We start from the raw sequence: 19,895 nt of genomic DNA on the forward strand, positions 1-19,895 counted from the left end.
CCTGTAGTAATGACTTGAATCTTTTTTTTTTTTTTTTTTCCCCTTTCCTTTCTAATAGAGCACTTTAAATCAGAGCATTAGATTACTGAAGAGGACATCATCTGAACTTATGGTAAGCTTTTATTTCTGGCAGCAGGGACATTTTTATGCCTTTTAAAACCATACACCACATATGCAGGGCATATATTTTTCACTACAGCTTTTTGTATTTCTAGCTGTCCTGTTATTGGAAGAGATTGTAATGTGACAGGGATTTAGATATCTCTCCTGCACAGCTTTTTCTACCTTGGCTTTCCCTTCTTCATAGAGGAGGGGAAAAAAGGAAAAAAAAATATTTGGTATATTTTCTGAAGTATGAATTGTAAACTTAATTGTCACGTGATAAAGTAGACTTCAGTACAGTTCCATATATTATGTTATTCATGTTCCTAAAAATGTAGTTGTTTTTTCTAGAATCATTGAATGCAAAACTTGAAGGGGACAACCAAGAAACAAAACTCTAAAATACAGCTGAGAAAAGAGAGCTTTGTGGTTCACATCCTTAACCATCTCTTGTCCAGTGTCCAACTCCCACTGGGGCCTGTTTCTTGAGTGTTGTACTTGTCACAAAGCTTCCTGCTTCTGGAGCATCAGTCCTGCTGTAGGAAGCTGGATCTGTATAGAGGCTTCCCTAGGGCAACCCACATTTCCCCTCTAAGGATGGTTACTTTTCTGGCAGCAAAGCTTTCTATCACCACCAGCGTGCCTTGGTAGCCAGAATCCAGCTGTGCTAGCTAGCACGTAAGAGTCATAGTCACAACAGCGTGAAGGGCCATACCTACCTCAGTTCTTCCCATTAAGGTTTTCACTCATCCACAGCAGCAGACCAGCTAGATTTCTTTTAGAATCTGTGGTTTGAACCTGGATGTTCATGGGTAAGAAGGTAAGTGTTGATAAAAGGATGATGCTTGGCCCTTAGGTATATTTAAGAAACATCTCTACAGTTTCAGGCTGTACGTACGTTATCCTTTGTGCGTGTTTTTTGAGAGACTTTGTGGGGTTGTATGTGTATTGGAGAAGTCGCTCAGTCCTTTTGGATATTGATTAGCAGCATATTCTAGCTGGTAATCAAGAGCTGTGATAGTATGTGGCCCACTGTTTTCCTTCTGTGCACTGTGTGTGTCTGTAGTGTATATACACACATTGATGAAAGTATCTCTATGCTTACGGAGAAGAAAGAGAATGGAAGAGAAAGCTGATCTAGCATATAAACTAGTGACATAGGTTCCAGGAAAAGATACTGTTCATAACCACTGATAGTTTCCTTTTTTTAGTAGTGAGAGAATTTTGTCAGATGATCGTGAGTCCTTAGGCAGACTCATGTTCTGCGTGAAATTGCATGTTTTATCAGGCTTTGACAGGACAGTGATGCTGGTTTATCAAGAGAATAGGTTACTGATAATGGCTGCAGAGCCATAGTAACAGCCTGAAAGGGATTTATTTATATTAAATGTTGTCTCTTCCCCTTCAGATTAAGGTGGAAAATGTCATTAGCGCTGTTAATGCTGCCCAGCTTCTCATAAATAACAACGCTTCTCTAGTTATTGTCCAGGTAAGCTCTGTTTAATTAAAGTACATTCATTTATGATGTCATGGAGACAGAGGTTCACTTACTTTTGTCTGTTTCTAGGAGACAAAAAAGTACATGGATACCATAGTTGGCTACTTTGAGCAATACATTGAGTGGGTCAAGGAGTCGGTAAGGTGCATTTACTTCATTGAGAGAAGCTACATTTAAAAAAACAATTCAAAAGCTAAATAATAATGATAATAATAAAAATGTCACATTGCTAATAAGTTTCATAGTTTCAGTTTGTAAGATATTTGTACTTATGAAGGGGAAAATTTGTCTTGTATAAATAGGTTTGTTGTGTTTGAAGCAGAATAGAAATGATGAGTTGTGTTGATTGGAATAAAACGCAAATTTAACATAGTATTATTTTTTCCAGGGCGAGCCTGAGATCACTTATTTGTGCTAATATTGCACTGAGCCTGACCTTGCTTAGTTCACACTGATGTCATTAGCAGCTTGTTTTATTTTTCTTTCTCCAGCTGCAGCCTTTGAGAAAGTAAGCTAATGCTTTAAAGATGTGTATGTTCGGTTGACAGCATATCCCACAGGAATTTATTTTTAATTTAGATATGTTGAGAGATAACAATTTAGTAAACACTATCTGTAGGCAAGTTTTTTGAGATTCTTATTTTATTCTGTTAGACACTTCAAACTGTATATTTTTAATCTGTCTTGCAGATTGCCATGGAGGTAGCAGCATGCAAGCCTATTGCCAATGTGATAGATACAGCAGTAGATATTTTTTTATGCAGCTATATAGCTGATTCTGTGGTAAGAAATATTTTCTGTTAACTCAAAATTGGGGCATCAAGTGGGAAATTCTTTGAACATAAATCTACATTTAATTATTCTGGCTAGACTATTCTGAAGTATGATAAAGTATCACATTCAAAGTTATGCAAGGAAAAAATGTTCTGATCTAGATCGAAAGCCAAACCAGCACTGGACTTGTTTTAGGTTCCCATTAAACTTAGGCTTCTATTAGCAAAGTTCTGTAAAATTAACTGTTCTTACTAAATTTCTCCCAACTTGAATTGCAAAGTAAATACAGTGCTACTAGTTTGGAACAAAAATTATGGAAAGGGTGGATTTCAGTTTGATTACTTGATTCTGAGCCATCTTGAAATGGAAAAGCATAAAGGCTGAAGTTTCATCTGTTACCATTTCTAATGTAAGGGGATGGGGGCAGGGGCAGGAAGTGAGTGAGCAGTACCAAGGAAAAGCTTTCTCAAGTGTCTTTCCTGGAATTTAGAAAACCTCAATGAGATAAAGGCACTTTTTATCACTTGGCTTGTAGCAGAAAGATCTTGATTCATTCCTGTACAGTGGAGACTTTGAGCATGTCTGTGGCAGTACATAAGGGTAATATTGACTTTTTCATCTTGCAAAAGAGCTTGGTAAGAGGACAGCATGTATTAAAAACAGAATAAGAAACCACGTGCCTGGAAACCACCTAGAACATCTCCTAGCTGTTATTTAACTTTATGACACTTTTAGCCAGGTCCTACTCATACCGACAGTAAGTGCATGTAATTAATCAAAGCCAAAGCACTCTAACCTTGATAATGCTTAACGATGAAATCTCCGAAGCTGGCAGAATCATATTGTACTCATTGATTATTTCATAAGTTACATAGTTTGTCTTCCTTTGTGTAGCCACTAACCATCTGGCGGTAGGTGGACCACAGTTTTCCTGATGATAGAACTTAGCTGAGTCACTTATAAATCAAAATGCCTCCAGCCAATACAAATCAAATTTGAAAAATTATTATTTTAACATCTGGTGATAAGTCAGTTGAACTGTATGATAATTGAATTAGTTACACTAACAGACTGCAGTTAGCAAATTAAAAATTACCTTGAGAAAGTGCTGGAAATTAAGATTTTTGACAAGAACCACAAGAAAGACAACTACTTTAAAATATCAAGAAAGGAAAAAGAAATAATGTGGCTAGTAAATGAATGCTGAGACACTAAATTACTTTCTAGCCCGAGGCTGACTACGTTGAAATATATTCTTAGGGCAGTATGGCTGTGTAGCTTTAAGCAACTTTGGACATATTCCTGTTTGGTTACATTTGTAAGACAATGGTGTTCTTACTTTAGTTCACATTGATGTTGGAGAAAGCTTAATGTGCCCTGTTCCACCCTACTATTAGGAGCCTCAGATGGTCCACAAGGCCAGTGCCACTAATTTCTACTGTGTTCTTCCAGTAACAGTGCTTAGAATATGAAGCAAAGATTCAGTACTTTTCTGATAAATTTTCTCTGTAATTTTTTTTTTCCTGGATTTTGCTTTGTTTCAGAATACCTTCTGGTTTGGTTTGGGAGGCTGTTCAATATTTTTAATTCCTGCCATAATTTTTGCTGTAAAACTCTCCAAATACTACCGTAGAATGGATACAGAGGATGTATATGATGAGTAAGTATATACTCCTAAGTAAGCTAAACGGCAAATGGATGGAAATGTGTTTTCTAGTGTCTCACGTGAAGGCACTATAATCCTTAAACTTTCTGTGCTGTCAGATTAGAACTGCATGTTCTTGTGAAATACCGCAGGTTTGGGTTGGTGCTTGCAAAGCGCTTCGTGCAGGTCGGGTTTGGTTGCCTTGACTTGCCGTGACTCCGTGCAGATATTGCCAGCTCTGACTTTGAGAAACTTGTTTCAGTGTGAGGTCTTCAGAGCTTTATGTACAGCGTTCATATAAATATCTTCCAAATGTGCCAGTGATTGGTTTTGCTAAGTAACCTGTTAAGGTGAATGATGCCTGCTTTGTAATCTCTTTGAATTAATTATTTGCTTTCTTACTGTCTTAGTTATTCCTAACCAGTCTTTCCTTTTTCAATTGCAGTTCCTCTGTCTCAGGGACTTGGCATTTTACTTTATGATAACTGTTCTTACATATTTTCCTGTCAGTTTTGTTTTTACTTTTTCCTTTTCTACTCTTCATTTTGCTCATTGTTCAGTTAGCCTGTGCACTGCATTTCTCAAATTCCACAGCGGTCATTTTTCATTACACATTCACAAGGCAAGAGAGCAGAAACACGCGTGTACAGCTGAAATTACTTGCTTATTAGTGTCTAGTTAATTACTCCTTCTTTTCTGTGTTTTTTAGTGTTGAAACTATACCTATGAAAACGTAAGACATTTTTGCTGGTATTGGTTAAAATTATTTTATTCAGGTGGGAGGGTTTATATTTTTTATTTAACTTGTTACTTAAAAAGAGGTAACGTTCTGTTTCATGAAACTTTGTAGTTTATATTAGAGTATCCAACTTAACAAGAATAGCAATTTAATTAATTAAATTTTGGAGAACATAAAAATATTTAAAATGTAAAATTATAATTATACCATAACTCCTGAATGTTACAAAGGAAAAGTTATCTTCTATGGTATAGACACAGTTTATTTTTGCATATAATACCATCATCCATGTACATATCTTAGAAGCCATACTGTACATAGTGCATCTTATAGTTAACATGGTCTTTCTTGGTGTATTTATTTTATTACAGTACAGAAAATGGTAATAATGGTTATCATAAAGAGCATTTATATGGTATACACAATCCTGTTTTTACAAGGTAAACCAAGTCTGAAACTGCATGCCTTCGTGTGTCCTTGCTTAATCTACTATATTAATCACCTATCCAATTATCTGCACTTCTTAAAGTGGATCACTTAACTCTCTATTTATGTTTTTTTGCATGAATACTCACTATAGCAAATGCTGTATGATTTATATTTCTCAAATATTCTTTACATAAGAGCAGATATTGTAGTAATTTCCAGCAACTTAACAAAACAATTGCCTAAATTTGATCTTAAAATCCAGATAATTAATATTTATCTAGCACAGTGGGTGGTCCTAAATTGATAAACATATTAAAATACTCTGATAGCAATTGAAAGTGATAGGGTGAGATGCTTTCTTACTCCTGAGTTGTATTTTTTAGATGGTGAGGAGACAAACTTTTCTTGTGCAAAAGGCAGGTGATCCTGGCTATGCAGAACATGAACACAAAAAGTGGGTGTTTCTGCGTGGGTGGAACTTGCATAACATAACAAAACAAGAAAATCAAGTTATATTTAAACAGGAGGAGATCTGGGTTCTTTTCTGTCTCTACAGCCTTTGTGCTGTAAAACCATAGCTAGTTGTGAGAGACTTCCAGATTCCATAAGGCTAACACAGGATGTCCCACAACTTCAAGATTTGGGTTTCCAAACTGTCCGTGTTGCTTAAGGAAGGATGTAATTTATGATTGAAATCTGTAGCACACTGTGCCTTAACTTGAACTTCATGACTGAAAGTATAGGTTGAGTATTGGCAGAGAAGTAAGATATCACCATTCTTTCAGTAATGGATAAATACCAAGAGAGCTCAAAGTTTGGAAGTTCTGCCAGATTTTATGGCTGCATCAGTTGTATATTATTATTTATTGAACTACAATTTACAATACTTACTGACCAAATCTTGATTCTGTATTTCCTTCTGAAGGAAGTATTTATATAGAAAGATGTTTTTAATGATATTTATGATAAAGATTGTCATGGACTGTTCTGCGTCTTAATGGCAATCCCTAAATTGAAGTACAAGGTGTTTAATTCAAAAGTACTCTCCACTGGAATATCTTAAGGACTCTCAGTTTTAAGGCTTCCACTATTTTGCGTAAGAGGAAGCTAATAATTGCTCAGGCCTTAGAAGTCCCTTTCTGATCTTTGAATGTTTAATACAAATGTTAATACTCTTGAGGTTCATAGCATGTTTTCTGTGATATTTCAGCAGTTGATGAATAGTTTAATACAGTATTCCTGAATAAGCTAAAAATTACTAACATAAAATAATCTTCTAAACAAAGACCCGCTAGTTCAGCCCTGATTTCCTTTTCCTCAATTTTAAGTCACTAAAAATGGGCTTCCATAATAAAACGTAAGGATTCAATTTGAAGCAATGCTCTCTTCTGATGTGCTCAGATAATTTGAAAAACTGTTAATTATGAGATACATGCTTTGAATTTCTCAGTAAGAGATTCCCATAGCAGTTTTAATTTTCATTTCAGCAAACTCTTCACTCTTATGCTATCCTTGCTTTTTCTCATTTCCTGCAAATATTTTGGGAGATACTTTGAGAGGTAGGGCTTTGAATAGATCTCTGTACACCCATACTTCTGCAGGTGTAAAGAATCCGGTAGAGAGTTTTTTGTCCTTTGAAATCAGCTGGATTATTTTGCTGGAAAGAGATGAAAATACCTTTCCTTATAAATATAAGAGATGTAAATGTAAGTATGAGATCTATATGAGATAATTTATATTTGTATAGGTATCTCACACAGGTGTTTTTTATATCCATGTTGAAGATACAGATAACCTAAATGCAGCTACCATTTTTGTGAGAGCAGAATGGGAGGCTGGTTTAAGTTCTCAAAGGAGTGGTGTTGAATAGGTAGTCCAAGCATTTCCTTCTATCATGAAACAAAGATAACCAGAAGGACTGGTGGAGAAAACCATGAATATATTTCCTCTTGTTTGAAAAATTCTTTATTAAATGGATAAAAGTTTGAGAACAGTTTGTGCCAACTGAGCTTGTCTGACCTTAGTTAGACATATTTCTGTTCCATTTGTGGGCTAAAGAAAATTATTGCTTTGGTTTGTGTTTTTTCTTATATAGCTCTATGGAACAGTGGTAACACATACTGGGAACATTAAGGGGTAAGTAATAAGCTTTTAAAATAAATTTTAGGTCTATTACTACTTTATTATTTTTAAGAAGGCTGCTCTGCATTCTGTAACGAGTGCTGTAAGGTTTAAAAATAACAAATAAAATAATTATGGAACCATATTGATGTTCATATGAAAATCTATGCCTTCATTCTGCTTAAATTGCATTATAATTATGTCTTCATCAAATTTTCCTGAATTGTTTTTGTGATTATTTCCAGGCTATATAAAGGAGGCTCAAGATTCTTCTACAGGAATATATCATTATTCTTCCAAGTGTATTGGCATTTGCATTCATCTTCCAAATCCTGAGCCACTTGTTTTATGTCACCTGTACTGTAAATCCCAGATCTACTATTGAATGTTATGCCATGAACTACTGTACAGAGTATTTTGCAATCAGGGCACTGCCTCTCAAATACCACTGTTCAAGGCTTGAATTAAAAATGTTTTTTTGTTTTTTACTTTTTTACACTGGGCTTTCTACCTTACATCACAGTATATACACTAATGAGATTAACAGCCTTTGCCTAGCAATCCTCTGACAATTGGTCAAGCTCTTATCTTAAATTATTGGTTTGTGTTAAATACAGTACATACACGTTTACATAAAATACATTTTATATACAGAGACTTTTGTATATACATTTTTCTTAAAACTTAGAAGTGTTTAGTTAAGATTTTAATATTGTATAATACTCTTCAAACATGAATTTACCAGCATGATCAGTGTTGCTATTTGGTGCTCTTGAATGACCACTTTGGACTAAATTTGAAGTGTCATGGGATCCACAGTGTCTCCTTGTGTCTCTGAAAAGTTCAGTTGCAGTTTTGTTTTCTCCCTCCTTTTTTAGTTAATTAATATTTAGTGGGTTTTGCAGTATAGACATAAAAGGGACTTTTTGGAGAAGTTTGTTTTGAAACTCTTTGGGTGGGAGGGGTAGGAGTGTGCGTGACATGTAATATAGCGAAAAAGCTAAGCTTTCTAGAGTTCAGTAGTACTCAAAAAAGAGCATGAGAGACATCATATGTCGGTGACTTTTAGAATGCTTTACATTCTATGTCTCCTTTTTCCTCATTCACACTCACTTCTGTAATGTCATTAACAGTATCACTGTTAAGCTGTGGCTCTTTCAGGGGGCAGTGATACTACTTTTGCTGAAGAATTTCAAAATACGATTTCCAATACTGAAATTCAAGCATGTTTAGCAATTGGATTTAACCTTGTACTATTAGAGTTACTGCCTTGCATTAGGCATACAGTTGGATTGCTGAATTATTTAACAGCAGAATTCATCAACAAAGCCAAAAGTATCTGTGTTACTAGCGTAAAATGTTCCAACAGGTGAAGAAATTGGGTATATTGATCCAAAATAGTGTCTCTTCCTATATCAGTATTGTTAAATTTGTTTCCAACAAGATTCATTGGCTTGAAGTAGGGATAATCCTGTAAATCATTCATATGATTTTAAAGAAATGCTGAAAAGTGATACCAGTCTTTAATCTGGAATAACCTTAATTTTTTTCATTTTTAGGTCATAAATGGAAACACTTCTAATTGACAGTATGTAGCATATGTGTATATGTAATGTTCAGAATTGCAGATTTTTAAAAGTTTCTATTTTTAATTTGAGAAAATGTTCCCAGTTCATTTAAATAAAAAAGAACTTGCTTAACTGCCTGATGTTTGATTCTCAATTGTTTTGTTGTGTAGACCTGTCTCAGAAGAGTTGCACTAATTAAAACCTTATGAAAATGGATTTTTTTTTGTTTTTTGTTTTTGCCCTGATTAAAAATTTCTGCTATGTTTGACTTTTGTTGATGACTTTAGCTTAAGCAAGATAAGAGACCAAGAACTGGCGCAGGAAGGACTGAAAGAACATTGACTCTGTGTGAGGGAGTTTCCAACTTCCATGAAGGATGTGGTTTAGGCAGAAATAGTAGGATTTGAGCTAATGAGTTGTGGAGGATATCCACATACTCTGCAAGTGCTCAAAGTGTTACCGCTTGCCTCTGTTGTGTCTATAGCGCTGACAGCAGAATTTAATGTTTACCGGTTCTTCAGCTCCCATCCTGCTGGCATTCTAGTTTAATTTGTAAAAGGACAATTGTTTTACACTGATATAACAGACCATGAGCTGTTTAATCTGAAGCACAGGCAGACGGAGGACAAAAATGTCAGATGGGAGTGAGACAAACACTTGGCAGTAACATATTAACATCACAGCTCTTGAGTCCAAGCTTTGTTATTTGTCCTTATCACTGTAGTCTGATTTGTTTTCATTATTATACTTTTAAAACTTTCAGGACATAATATCTGAAACTGGTGTAAAGTAACTTTTAAGTAGTTTTGAACTCTTTAACAATTTTTAGAACAAGAGAGACAAATGCCTTTAGTTTCTAATCTAGAAACTGTCAGTGCTGTTGTGCATAACCAAGTGTAAATAATACATTTGTTTGTCAAATATTAGGAGATGTTTGGGTGCTTGCAGTAGGGATTTGAAATCTTTGAAATGAAGTGTGAGGTGGGCAATAAGATTCTTCTGACTGGATGACGAGTGAGAAGACTCCCCAGAAAACAATGGAAGATTGAATTGTAGATCTTAAGTAGGTTTGTACCTTTGCTGTTTCTCCAAAAATAGTCAGGTGGAACAAATGGCAAGAAGCTAGAAATGAGACCTCTACTAAAAATGTTATTAAAATAGCTTTAGAGAGGGGATTAAAAGAAAACAATGTTGTTCTCTCTGTCAAATGGTATTTAGTCATGGGGAACTAATAACACGTTCACTGGAAGAACAAGGTTCAGGCTACCCAGCATGGCTGTTCCAGGTGGCTCCATCTTCAGGCAGGCAGCTCTCAGACTAGCCAAGGTGTGCAGCAGGTAGGGACTGTACTGTCAAGTAACAAGGAGCATTTGTTGCAATTTTATTTTCCTGTTCTGCTTCACTGTCTGTGTTAAATGGATGTTTTTGCCTTGGTGTTTTCTTTAGTGATACCTGTTGAGTGGCTAGATATGCAAAATGGTATTCTAGTCCATTCTGTATGGCAATTCTTAAACCCAGGGTTTCTAGCACCCCACAGTTACTCAAGCATACCTAAATAATACGATACTCCTTCCAGAAGCTGTTCAGGTCAGGCTGGGTGTAGCATATGTGTCTCTGAAAGAAGTGCCTAGTGGGGTTTTATTATCCAGAAAAGCACTGTGGCTTGCAACAGCATGGGAGGGATTCTTCCTCATCACCTCCTGAATGCCAAAGGAGTTCCCATGATTTTCCTTAGCTCTGCTTTTATTTACTCAACAGAAACTGCTGGTACAGGATTCTGCACTAAAACATTTCTGTTATTTCGCCTTTGTTTTATGGCATTTTTACAGCTCCTTCATTATGAACAGGAAAGTATCTATTACAAAAAAAAAAAGAAAATGAAAGGTGATAAAGCACAAAAACCTGTCTGACATACTCTGGGGTCTGCTCCCTGCTGCTGAGACCTATGATGAGCTAGTTCTGCTGTCTTGCTCTGTAGGCTGAAAATAACCCACTGTGTGACAATGATGATAAAACTTCCAAATGTTCGGTTTATGTTTATTATTTTGCTAAAGCTTTATTCCGTATCTTGCTTAAATAGTGCAAGTCTAAAAATCTTTCATGATTCTTTCATGGCTGAAAGAGTGTGCAGTTGATTCTTCCATGTGTCCCCACTGATGTGATGTGCTGACAAAATGACGTACTAAAGTTGCAACCTTACTGTGCCAATCCACAGAAAACCCATTCCTGAAATCAGCGTTTATCAGTAGGACACATTTATAATCATCCAGATGGAGCTGCATAGATTGCTCTGGCACTTTTATCTTTTTTTTATTTTAATATGGTCTTACAAGCTCTGGCATGGAGATAGCTATAAAGCAGCTGGAGAATGGAAAATATATGTTAAAAATCAAATATGACATGTTCATCCTGGATAGGAATGTACTTCTCAGTTATACAACTATCGTTCTGTATTTAACTGCTTTTACAAGATTTGTCTTGTTACCTTCTTGGGAGTTCACAGGTTATTTGATGCTGCCTTGGGCTATAAATTATGGGCACATGCCTACTGAAGTGTGATTTATTTTTTTTATTTTTTAAAAAAAACAACCTTACATCTCACGTTTCGCTGGAAAGAGGCTTCTTTGTGCACCAAGCCTTTAAATTGTGAGCAGCCACTTCTTGCTTTCAGTTTTCCGGATCGTGTTGCTCAAGGACCTCAGTCAACTCCTCTCACCATGAAGAGTTTAGCTCTTCTTTTCCTATTAGTGATCTGTGGCATGGGAGGACTGGGACAGAAGCTGAAGCCAAAGAAAAGAAGCAATGGTGAAGAAATCAACTTTCGGACTAAAACCAAAGATGTTTGCACAATGAGCATGAGTGGGGATGAGGAGATGAACGTTAGAATCGAATGCAAAAGCCAAGGCACGTCCTACTGGTGTGAATTCACTGGCAAGCCATCACTCTGTCGTGCTTTCAGAAACAATCCAAAGATTTACTGGAATCAGGTCGCCGCAGAACTTAGAAAGCTCCCGCACGCTTGTGAATCCACACAAGTGTTGAAGACCACCATGTGCCAAAAGGCTCCTACAGAGGCTCTCATGAAGCAAATAGCTGCTGGCATGGAGCCAGAAGATCTAGCAAGCCAGGATAAATCAGTCCAGAAAACTTCCACTTCTATGAGGGGAGCAGGGCAAAGCTCTGTTAAGAAAATAGCGAAACTTCCAATGCTACCAACCCAACATGGCCAAGGGTCTGAAAATGAATCAGAAGCAATGAAACTGGCACGGGAACATTGCTGGGAATCCTTACATGATTTCTGCTCCTACGTTATTGGCATTTTCAGAGGTTAAGGATTTGCTTCAGGTAAAACTCCCATCTTGAAGCACAGCAGAATATACCTAAGAGTAATCCTGTTGTAGTTTTATTTTATTTTGATCTTGGGGGTCTCTCAGGGGGCTAGCCAGGGAGGTTCTAGGCTCAGTCACTAAAATCTAACATGGCAAAGCCTCCACTGTGGCTTCTGGGCGTCTGGACAGCTTAAACTGCTGGAGACGGGTGCTGGTTCAGGGCTCCCTGACAGCCTCTTGTGAGGTCTTCAGTATTTACTGAGATGTTTGTCCTATCTGTTATTAATTCTACGGTACTTCAGTTCTCACTGTTTGAATTGGGCTTGTTTTCTGCCTTCTGTCATTCCTTCCCTCTTGTGCGGACTTTTGGATGTAAGCCAGTGAAGTATGATCAATAACAAATGCATCATCAGCTAGAACAACTTAAAACTACATTCAGAAATTGAGAAGATAAAGCTTGTTCATCAAAGCTGCTAGTTAATAATTAACCATTTTAATCTTAAAACAACTTGCAGAAATGAGTAAAACCAAACGGATTGTCTTGGTTTGCGGGTCTGTTTCTGTAGAGGCAACAGGGGATCGCGCGCAGGTACTGTCTGGTCAGTCTCAGGTTTTCAGCCAGGATTTAAAAAGGCAAAGCCCTTGCAGAAGTGATTGGTTTTATGCCAACTTCCATTTCAGCTCAGAGAGAAAGGCAGGAGCTGGTGACTAAACCTGGCAAACTCTGGACAGAAATGGGAATATATGCCACATGAGCCAGCAAGTGTTTATAATGCTAATGATCTTACTTGTGCTTCATACAGCAAAGTGACTAATTTTTTTTTCTTTTTTGTTTTGCAGAGCAAAATTTTTACAGCTGAAGAATGGTCCTTGCTGTAGTTCAATAATTTAGATGTAAGAATTTTGGTATAAAAATGAATCATCTTTATAAACCTTGTAGCTGTTTTCTCTTTGCACCCCTAAAATGAAACTTTTTAATGGCCTTGAAAAATGCATGAAACTGGACTGACTGTACTTAGTGTTTGGATAAGCTGACTGTCCCTAGGTCTGTTACACACCAAGGGGTACTGCATTCACGGAACCAAGGTTCCACTTCAAGAGTGCTGACCTTGACTAGCTTTCTGTGTGTGTGCTGATTTGCTTGACCTTGTTAGAGATGAAAGCTGCCAATGATGCTGCAGTTAGTGCAAACAATAAAAAGAGGACTTTGGAAAACATACTTGGTGTGCTTTCTTACAATTTTAGATGGTGCTGCTTGTATAAAGTCATGGTACTTGATGCGTGTGTCTTAAGAGATTGTTGGTGGAATGTGTATGAGAAGTTACAGGTCTGAGTCATTACTTTCCCACTGTGAACATGTTTTTATTAATATTTTCAATATTATTACATTTATATTACAATGATAAGTTTCAGCCAGCAGGGGAAAAAAAGACTGGGGAAATAAGAGTAATGTAAGACTGCATTTCTAAACACTGCAGATTAGAAGTGCTCATCTGTGGTGCATCTGCAGAGCTCAGTGTTATTAGAATCTGTCATGGTAATATTCATGTTTGGGGTCAGTAGGTTTTCTGAAAGGTAACTCCTATCTGTGTGCTTGGGCACTTGTATCAAAACACAAAGCTAGACCTAATAGCCTGTTGTCAGAGATTACAACACATTTATACTCAGATTCTTTTTTAACAATGATCCCTTTTCTTCCCAAGTGAGCTTTGCAGCAGGGATGTAACTGGAAAAACTTCGTACCACAGAAATTAGTAGTCTTCTATATTTACCATTAAACAGCTTCTGCAAGGCGTTTTTCCTCCTAAGTACTTCTCCAGCTTTACTCACAGATTTGTAATTCTCACTTCACAATTCCAGATCGTGACTGTCCAATCACTAAACTTTGTGCCTTGAACCAAAAAAAAAAAAACTTGCAATAGTTTTCTGTCCCCAAACCTCTTGAAATATATGGACAGGAACAGCAAGTAATGAACACGGGATCAATGCAGAAGGTTGTTTGTAAAGGCAGAAATATTAGCTTGAATGCTGATAAAATGCAAGCTCAAGCAAGTCCACATTTTTGTCAGACGTAGATCTAATGTGCTTAATCTTCATTTGTAACTTCAATTACCCTTGCCAGGTTCTTGTTCTGTGAAAAAAAAAAAGTGTAGTAGTACACCTATTCACTTATTTCTCTCATAAAAATTAATATAATTGATTTGCAAACACCTGAAATGCATCAGCAATATTTGGGATCTATTTGGAAATGTTAAGGGGGAGGTTCAGGGTTTTCTTGAGGTGTGGTTTTAAAATATTTTAAAACTCCTCTTTTCTATGATGCAAACAGAGTGAATATTTTGCAGTAGCATCCACTACAACAGTAATGACCTCAAAAGTGAGACATCTTGCATTGAGAGAAGTCTGGGAGAATCAGTCACCCACCACACTGATAGCAGGAGAGAAGAGGAGGCGTCATCAGTTCACCAAAAGAAAACCATTTTCCCCTTTATGCCCTCTTCTATTTATATGCACTGAACACAGAAGGCAGCAAAGTTGTCTGACACTTTATAGGACTCCTAGTGATACAGTCTGAAATATGTGGCCGTCATTGATTCTGCTTAGTAGAGGACAAATGTAATGTGTACTCACTAGTGCACTGTTTCCTAGGGAACTGGTGTCTAATTTCAGGAGAGCAAAGCTCTGTTGCACAGAGCTCCGTGCTTGGCGCTGCATTGTATGGAATGGCCACCTGAAGCTTCACTGTTGAAGTGGAAACCAGAAATCTTGCACCAAAGGGCCCTCTTTCACAGAATGCTTTTTGTAAAATATCAGGATCCAAAGTACGTACTTAAGCACTAACTTTTATAAAAAGGTAAAGATTTTGGTACCAAGGTGATGCATGGCTTGGATGGCATTTCATTAGGCAACACTATGCACCCTCAGCAAGTCAGTTAACTATAATGATCTTGCTTTCAAAATGTTTTAAAATTTAATGTTAACTGAAATACCCTCCTGTAGTGTAGCAGCACCATGGCTGAATCAGCTACATTGCCATCTAATTGTGTTCAGCACTAGGAACGTACAGTCGTGACACTTCAGTTACCTTCTTGGTATGAAAGTGCTATTCATTAATGAAGGGACAAACTGAGAAGTGTTTGTAGTGGGTTTAATGCCATTTCCAAGCATCTTGTGGATGAATGAAACCTGCTGTTTCATTCACTTTAGGTTAACCTGTTAGTCCCCATATACGTAAGTACCTCAGGAAATCCGCTCGAGTGGGGATGGAATTTGTCTATTTTATTAACTGAGGAGCAGCTGGCAAAAATGTTTGTCTGGATTCCTGCAGCCAGGGAGACTTCTGATATCCTGAGTCACTGCTTCTGCTCCTAATTCAGTGCATTGTGAGGTATTCCAGCTGCCTCAAGATTCTCACATTTAGGTTCCTACAGAAGCATTGTGAGCATTCGCTACTTTGACAAGGTAAGCCTCCAAGAGCAGCAAGATGATGCCTCTGGAGAACCTGTGTATCAAAGGATGTGTATCTAACACACGTAGTTAAGATCCAAAAAAGACTGGAGCAAGTCTAATGGAGAACCCACCAAGATGGTCAGGACTGGAACACACTCCTGTGAGGAAAGGCCAAGGGAATGGGTCTTGTTCAGCCTGGAGAAGGCTCTAAGGAGGGACCTAATAGCTGGCCCCCAGTTCATATAGGGAGGCTATAGAGAATATGGAGCTAAGCTTTTCACCTGTGTGATAGGAGAAGAGATCACGGTCATGAATTGATACAGGTGAGGCTCTGACTTGATGTAAGGAAACACATTCACTGTAAGGAGGATAAAGACAGGAGCAGGTTCCCCAGAGCAGCTCTGTGCTCTGAGGAGCTGTGTGAAAAGCTCTGTGGAGCTTTTAAAGGCCAACTGGACAAAGTTTAAGCAACGTAGTCTGAGTTCACTGTGACCCTGCTTTGAGCAGCAGTTTGGACTACAAACCTCCCAAGGTGCCTTCTGATCTGAATGATTCGGATTCACAATGGAAACACGGAAGAAAGCTTAAAAGTTCTTGTTGTTTAATAATTAATAGCTCTGTTAATATCCATGTCTCCTTAAAGTGCAAAAAATGCACTTGGATCAGCCACTTTAACAATACCAAATCGAATAAGAAAAACTATTTTCTTAAGTATGTTCTGATGGCAAATCCCATCATTAAGTCAAATGCATCTTCTTGGCTAACTTCGTATTCAGTGCCTCTGTCTTTTGGTTCATATTTTTATTTAGCTTTGTTTTGGCAGCAGGGTAAATCAAAAAGAAATTCAGGTGTTAAGGAACACTGAACATCAGGTCTGTTTCCCTTAAAATCAAGTATCCAAACCCAAGAAAATCGCCGTTTGCAGTGTGTGGGTTATTTGGGTTAAAGTAGGCCAAATCCACACCTCAACAGTAATGTTGCTTATTCTGCCTGGAAATCATCTCCACTATGTGGTAGTGCACTCTGGTGTTTTCTGGGAGAATTGTCTAGGTCTGTTTGGTCATTCTTGCATAGTTTGCATTCTCATATGTTTTTTGCATGCTTGGTTTTTTTAATAGGTTTTGTAGTTGATACATCATGGATTTTCAGGACAGAGATCTTCCACAAAAATAAGAAGACAAAGGGAAAATTAAATTTCCCAAAGCTGCCTGTGCCATTCCTGCTTCTTTAGGAGCCTTATGGTTGTCTGTTTCTTTTTTCTGTTTCTCTTGCTGTTACTTTTCCCAGTCTCTGCTTTCTTCTTTGAAGAGGAGTCAGATGCAGCACAGGAGATTTCTCTTGACTCTCTCTACTTTTCCCCTTACAAACAAGAGAATTGCTCTCATCAGACTTCACAGATCATTTTACAATGACAAAAAGTGTGTGATATATACACAACAGCAGGAATAAGGAAACAAAGTGGAAGATATGCAGTCAGTACCATGACAAGACATTGGTGTTATCTCACAGACGCATGATGTCAGACATCCCGAGAATCTTATTTATTTCACGTTCACATCTTGTACATGAAATTAACTGCATAAGCATTAGGCAGGAGGCCAGGTGCTGAATTTGCAGAGTAGCTGTACAACTGTATGTACAGAGCAAGAAATAAATGAGGCCGATGTCAGATTTGGAGCGGAAGTTCATGTTCCCCTCCCCGCCCCTCTCCCCTCAGCAGGTTATAAAACTGTTTGCGTAACCAGCTGCTCACCACAGGCATCCAGCACACGGTGCGCTCCCACTGCCTCCGGGCGTACAACGGTTGTAGTCACGAGGGGAAACAGAGGTGTTCTTTTAGGTCTACTGGCTGCGGACATAAAAAACTGCATTACTCTGTCGCTACTGCTGCCACACGTAAAAATTTATGTGCAAATGGTGAAACTGGTCGCCCCTTTATTTGTCTTACCAGTGTAACGTGGTGTGTGAGGGAGCCCTCCCCACAAACGTGGCTGTAATAAAATTAAGAATTTGCCTAGGAACTGAAGAGGGCTAGAAACTTCCCACCAAAGGAAATGGTGAGCAAAATTCAGGCTCTGAACTCTGACAGAGGGGCCTCACCGTTTTCTCTGCCAAAACAGCCCAGCAGGCAGGAGTGCTGCCCACCGTTCTCCCCTCTTGCCTCCCCTTCGAGGCAGGCACAGGCAACATGGGAGCTCCCACCAAGGTACTGAGATGATCCCCTGTCTTCTACTGAAGACTGTTCTAACTGAATGTGGGAATCCACAAATTCATGTTTGCAGCAGGGGAAGGTTATCTGATGCCCTCGTGACAACACGGGAGACCTGGTCAGTGTGGGAAGGTGACAGGAGGGAAACATGGAGCAGCTTTTCCCCATTTGCTTGCAGAAAACATTACCTGAGACTGTCATGGCTCTACGGTGCCTCATCTGGCTGAAGCTCAAGTGTTTGAGCAGCACCTGTTTTTGTGTGGGGAAAAAGCTGTATGGCCCCCATGAGGGTCATCTCCTGAGTGAGCTGCCTGTGGCCCCGGTGCCAGCAGGCTGTACAGGCCCTGGGGGGCTGCGTGCACTTGTGTTGTGGGGCCATGTTGCAGTGTTGGAGTTGGGTTGTGGGTCTGGGGCCCTCAAGCATGCTGAGGAGAGTGGTTTGCTGGCAGGTGTAGGCATTTGGGCTGTTTTGCAGGGTTCAGCTGGGTGCAGCGGTGCTCAGGGGAGGTGTGGCTGGCAGGATCTTGCCAGGGGATGGAGGCCATTGCAGGAGAGACACCAGTGTCTTTCAAGTCACGGTGGTGAACTTGGGCCATGGAGTGTTGGGTTTGCCTCAAGGCTGGATACTGGAGCAGGCTGTGGAGACGTGGTTCAACAGGACAAGATCGCTGTCTTTCCCCTAGGCCTGCCTCAAATACCATTGTCCCCAACGGTATTTTAACAACAGGTCTTGGGGGGATACCCAGGGGAACCTAGCCATAGAAATCCACATTGCATATGCCCATGGAGGTAGGCTACACCAGGATTGCAGGAGATAATTTTCGCAATATGCCTGACAAGAAGAGGTAAGAGCTACTGAGTAGCAGCCACAAAGAACGTCATCTGTAGCCATCTGCTTCTGTGGCCTTCTCAGGCCTGAGATCTTTTACATAGTTGGAATCAATTCAATAGCCTTTGGTTTTGCTTCATACTGATCGCATGGGGTCTGGACATCTTCTTGGCTCTGGGTGAGTCAACAACTGAAAGAAATCAGAAACACCGTTTTCCTTCAGCTTAGGGAGCTATAAAACTTTTTACGGAACACTACATATTTCACCTTAGCAGCAGCAGTGTCCTTTGGCAGGAATATACTTCATTTGAAGTACAATAGATCAGTCACAGTGATTTGATGGAACATTTTTTTTTCCTTCCTCACTATTAATCATTTTTTTTTGTGTGGAGAATTGTGTCATAAGTGTTTCAGACTTGGAAAGAAACCAGGATCCAAAATTAAAGATTACCTTAAATCATTACCACCAGACAAATTATGGCCCTTTTTAAACATTTACATATTAGCTGAACTCAAACAGCAAAGGGCAGTACATGACTGCTTTGCAGCTTCAGCATAATTTACATGAGCACAGATAATATACTGTCAAGGACTAGAAAGCAGTGTCAAAAACTGACTACCTTCAGCATCTGTGAGAAGAAATACATGTTGTAAATAGCTGAGAGAGAGGAAGAAATCAATTTGAAAAGGAAATCCTCAGGTAATTAATTTTCCCTGTCGTAGTCATATCTATGTTTTCTTCTATTTTATCTAAAAGTTATTCAAAACAAAATTAATTTTTGCTATTTAAAGAGACATATAACATTTTAATTGCTAGTGTGCTTTCTGCAGCAGCATTGTGTAAGTGCATCCCTTGTCAGCCTGTAGACCTGGAGAGGAAAACTGCATGCAACAGAATACTGAACTCAGCTAGAAGTTAGTTTCTCAGCTGCAGAAACTGTTTAAAATTGTGATATATTTTATTTCCACATTGCCTTCTATTTTTACATTCCAGGATGTTTACAAAAAAAAAAAAAAAAAAGGTAACTTTCTTGCATCTCTCTGACATAGATAAGTATTGTTATTCACCTTTAAAAGATTAGGAAAGAGAGATGTGTAAGGGGGCCTCTGACAGCAGATGTTTTGACAGAAGCTAGTGCATTAAACAGTACTAGGTGTGTATTTAAGCAGAAACAAAAAAAAATTTACACGTTTTTGTAATT

The 19,895-nt window shown here is 38.4% G+C and overlaps 2 protein-coding genes across 7 annotated transcripts in view; both read left to right on the plus strand.

Annotated features, from left to right (window-relative positions):
• PROM1 (prominin 1) overlaps positions 1 to 9,013 on the plus strand; it is a 64,066-nt gene extending 55,053 nt beyond the window's left edge. For 3 of the 6 annotated variants that reach the window (XM_086746415.1, XM_086746410.1, XM_086746411.1), the window contains 8 exons: positions 59 to 112; positions 1,511 to 1,591; positions 1,670 to 1,738; positions 2,291 to 2,383; positions 3,919 to 4,034; positions 5,130 to 5,198; positions 7,283 to 7,323; positions 7,554 to 9,013. In XM_086746415.1, coding sequence (XP_086602541.1) covers positions 59 to 112; positions 1,511 to 1,591; positions 1,670 to 1,738; positions 2,291 to 2,383; positions 3,919 to 4,034; positions 5,130 to 5,198; positions 7,283 to 7,301 — 501 coding nt within the window. In that variant the 3' untranslated portion in view covers positions 7,302 to 7,323; positions 7,554 to 9,013. Of the gene's footprint in view, positions 1 to 58; positions 113 to 1,510; positions 1,592 to 1,669; positions 1,739 to 2,290; positions 2,384 to 3,918; positions 4,035 to 4,464; positions 4,603 to 5,129; positions 5,199 to 7,282; positions 7,324 to 7,553 lie in introns of those variants that run through there. The other 3 variants (XM_086746413.1, XM_086746414.1, XM_086746412.1) reach the window with 2 other exon arrangements.
• Positions 9,014 to 11,491: 2,478 nt separating this feature from the next.
• On the plus strand, positions 11,492 to 12,208 carry FGFBP2 (fibroblast growth factor binding protein 2). The gene has a single exon (XM_010125626.2). The coding sequence runs from the start codon at positions 11,594 to 11,596 to the stop codon at positions 12,206 to 12,208; it is 615 nt and encodes a 204-aa protein (XP_010123928.2). The 5' UTR covers positions 11,492 to 11,593.
• The last annotated feature ends 7,687 nt before the right edge of the window (positions 12,209 to 19,895 follow it).

The sequence above is a fragment of the Chlamydotis macqueenii genome, chromosome 4 (genome assembly GCF_036417535.1).
Source record: "Chlamydotis macqueenii isolate bChlMac1 chromosome 4, bChlMac1.mat, whole genome shotgun sequence".
Lineage (NCBI taxonomy): Eukaryota > Metazoa > Chordata > Aves > Otidiformes > Otididae > Chlamydotis > Chlamydotis macqueenii.

Excerpts from the sequence above, each read along its gene's own strand:
- FGFBP2 (XM_010125626.2), top strand. The coding sequence starts at position 11,594 with ATGAAGAGTTTAGCTCTTCTTTTCCTATTAGTGATCTGTGGCATGGGA.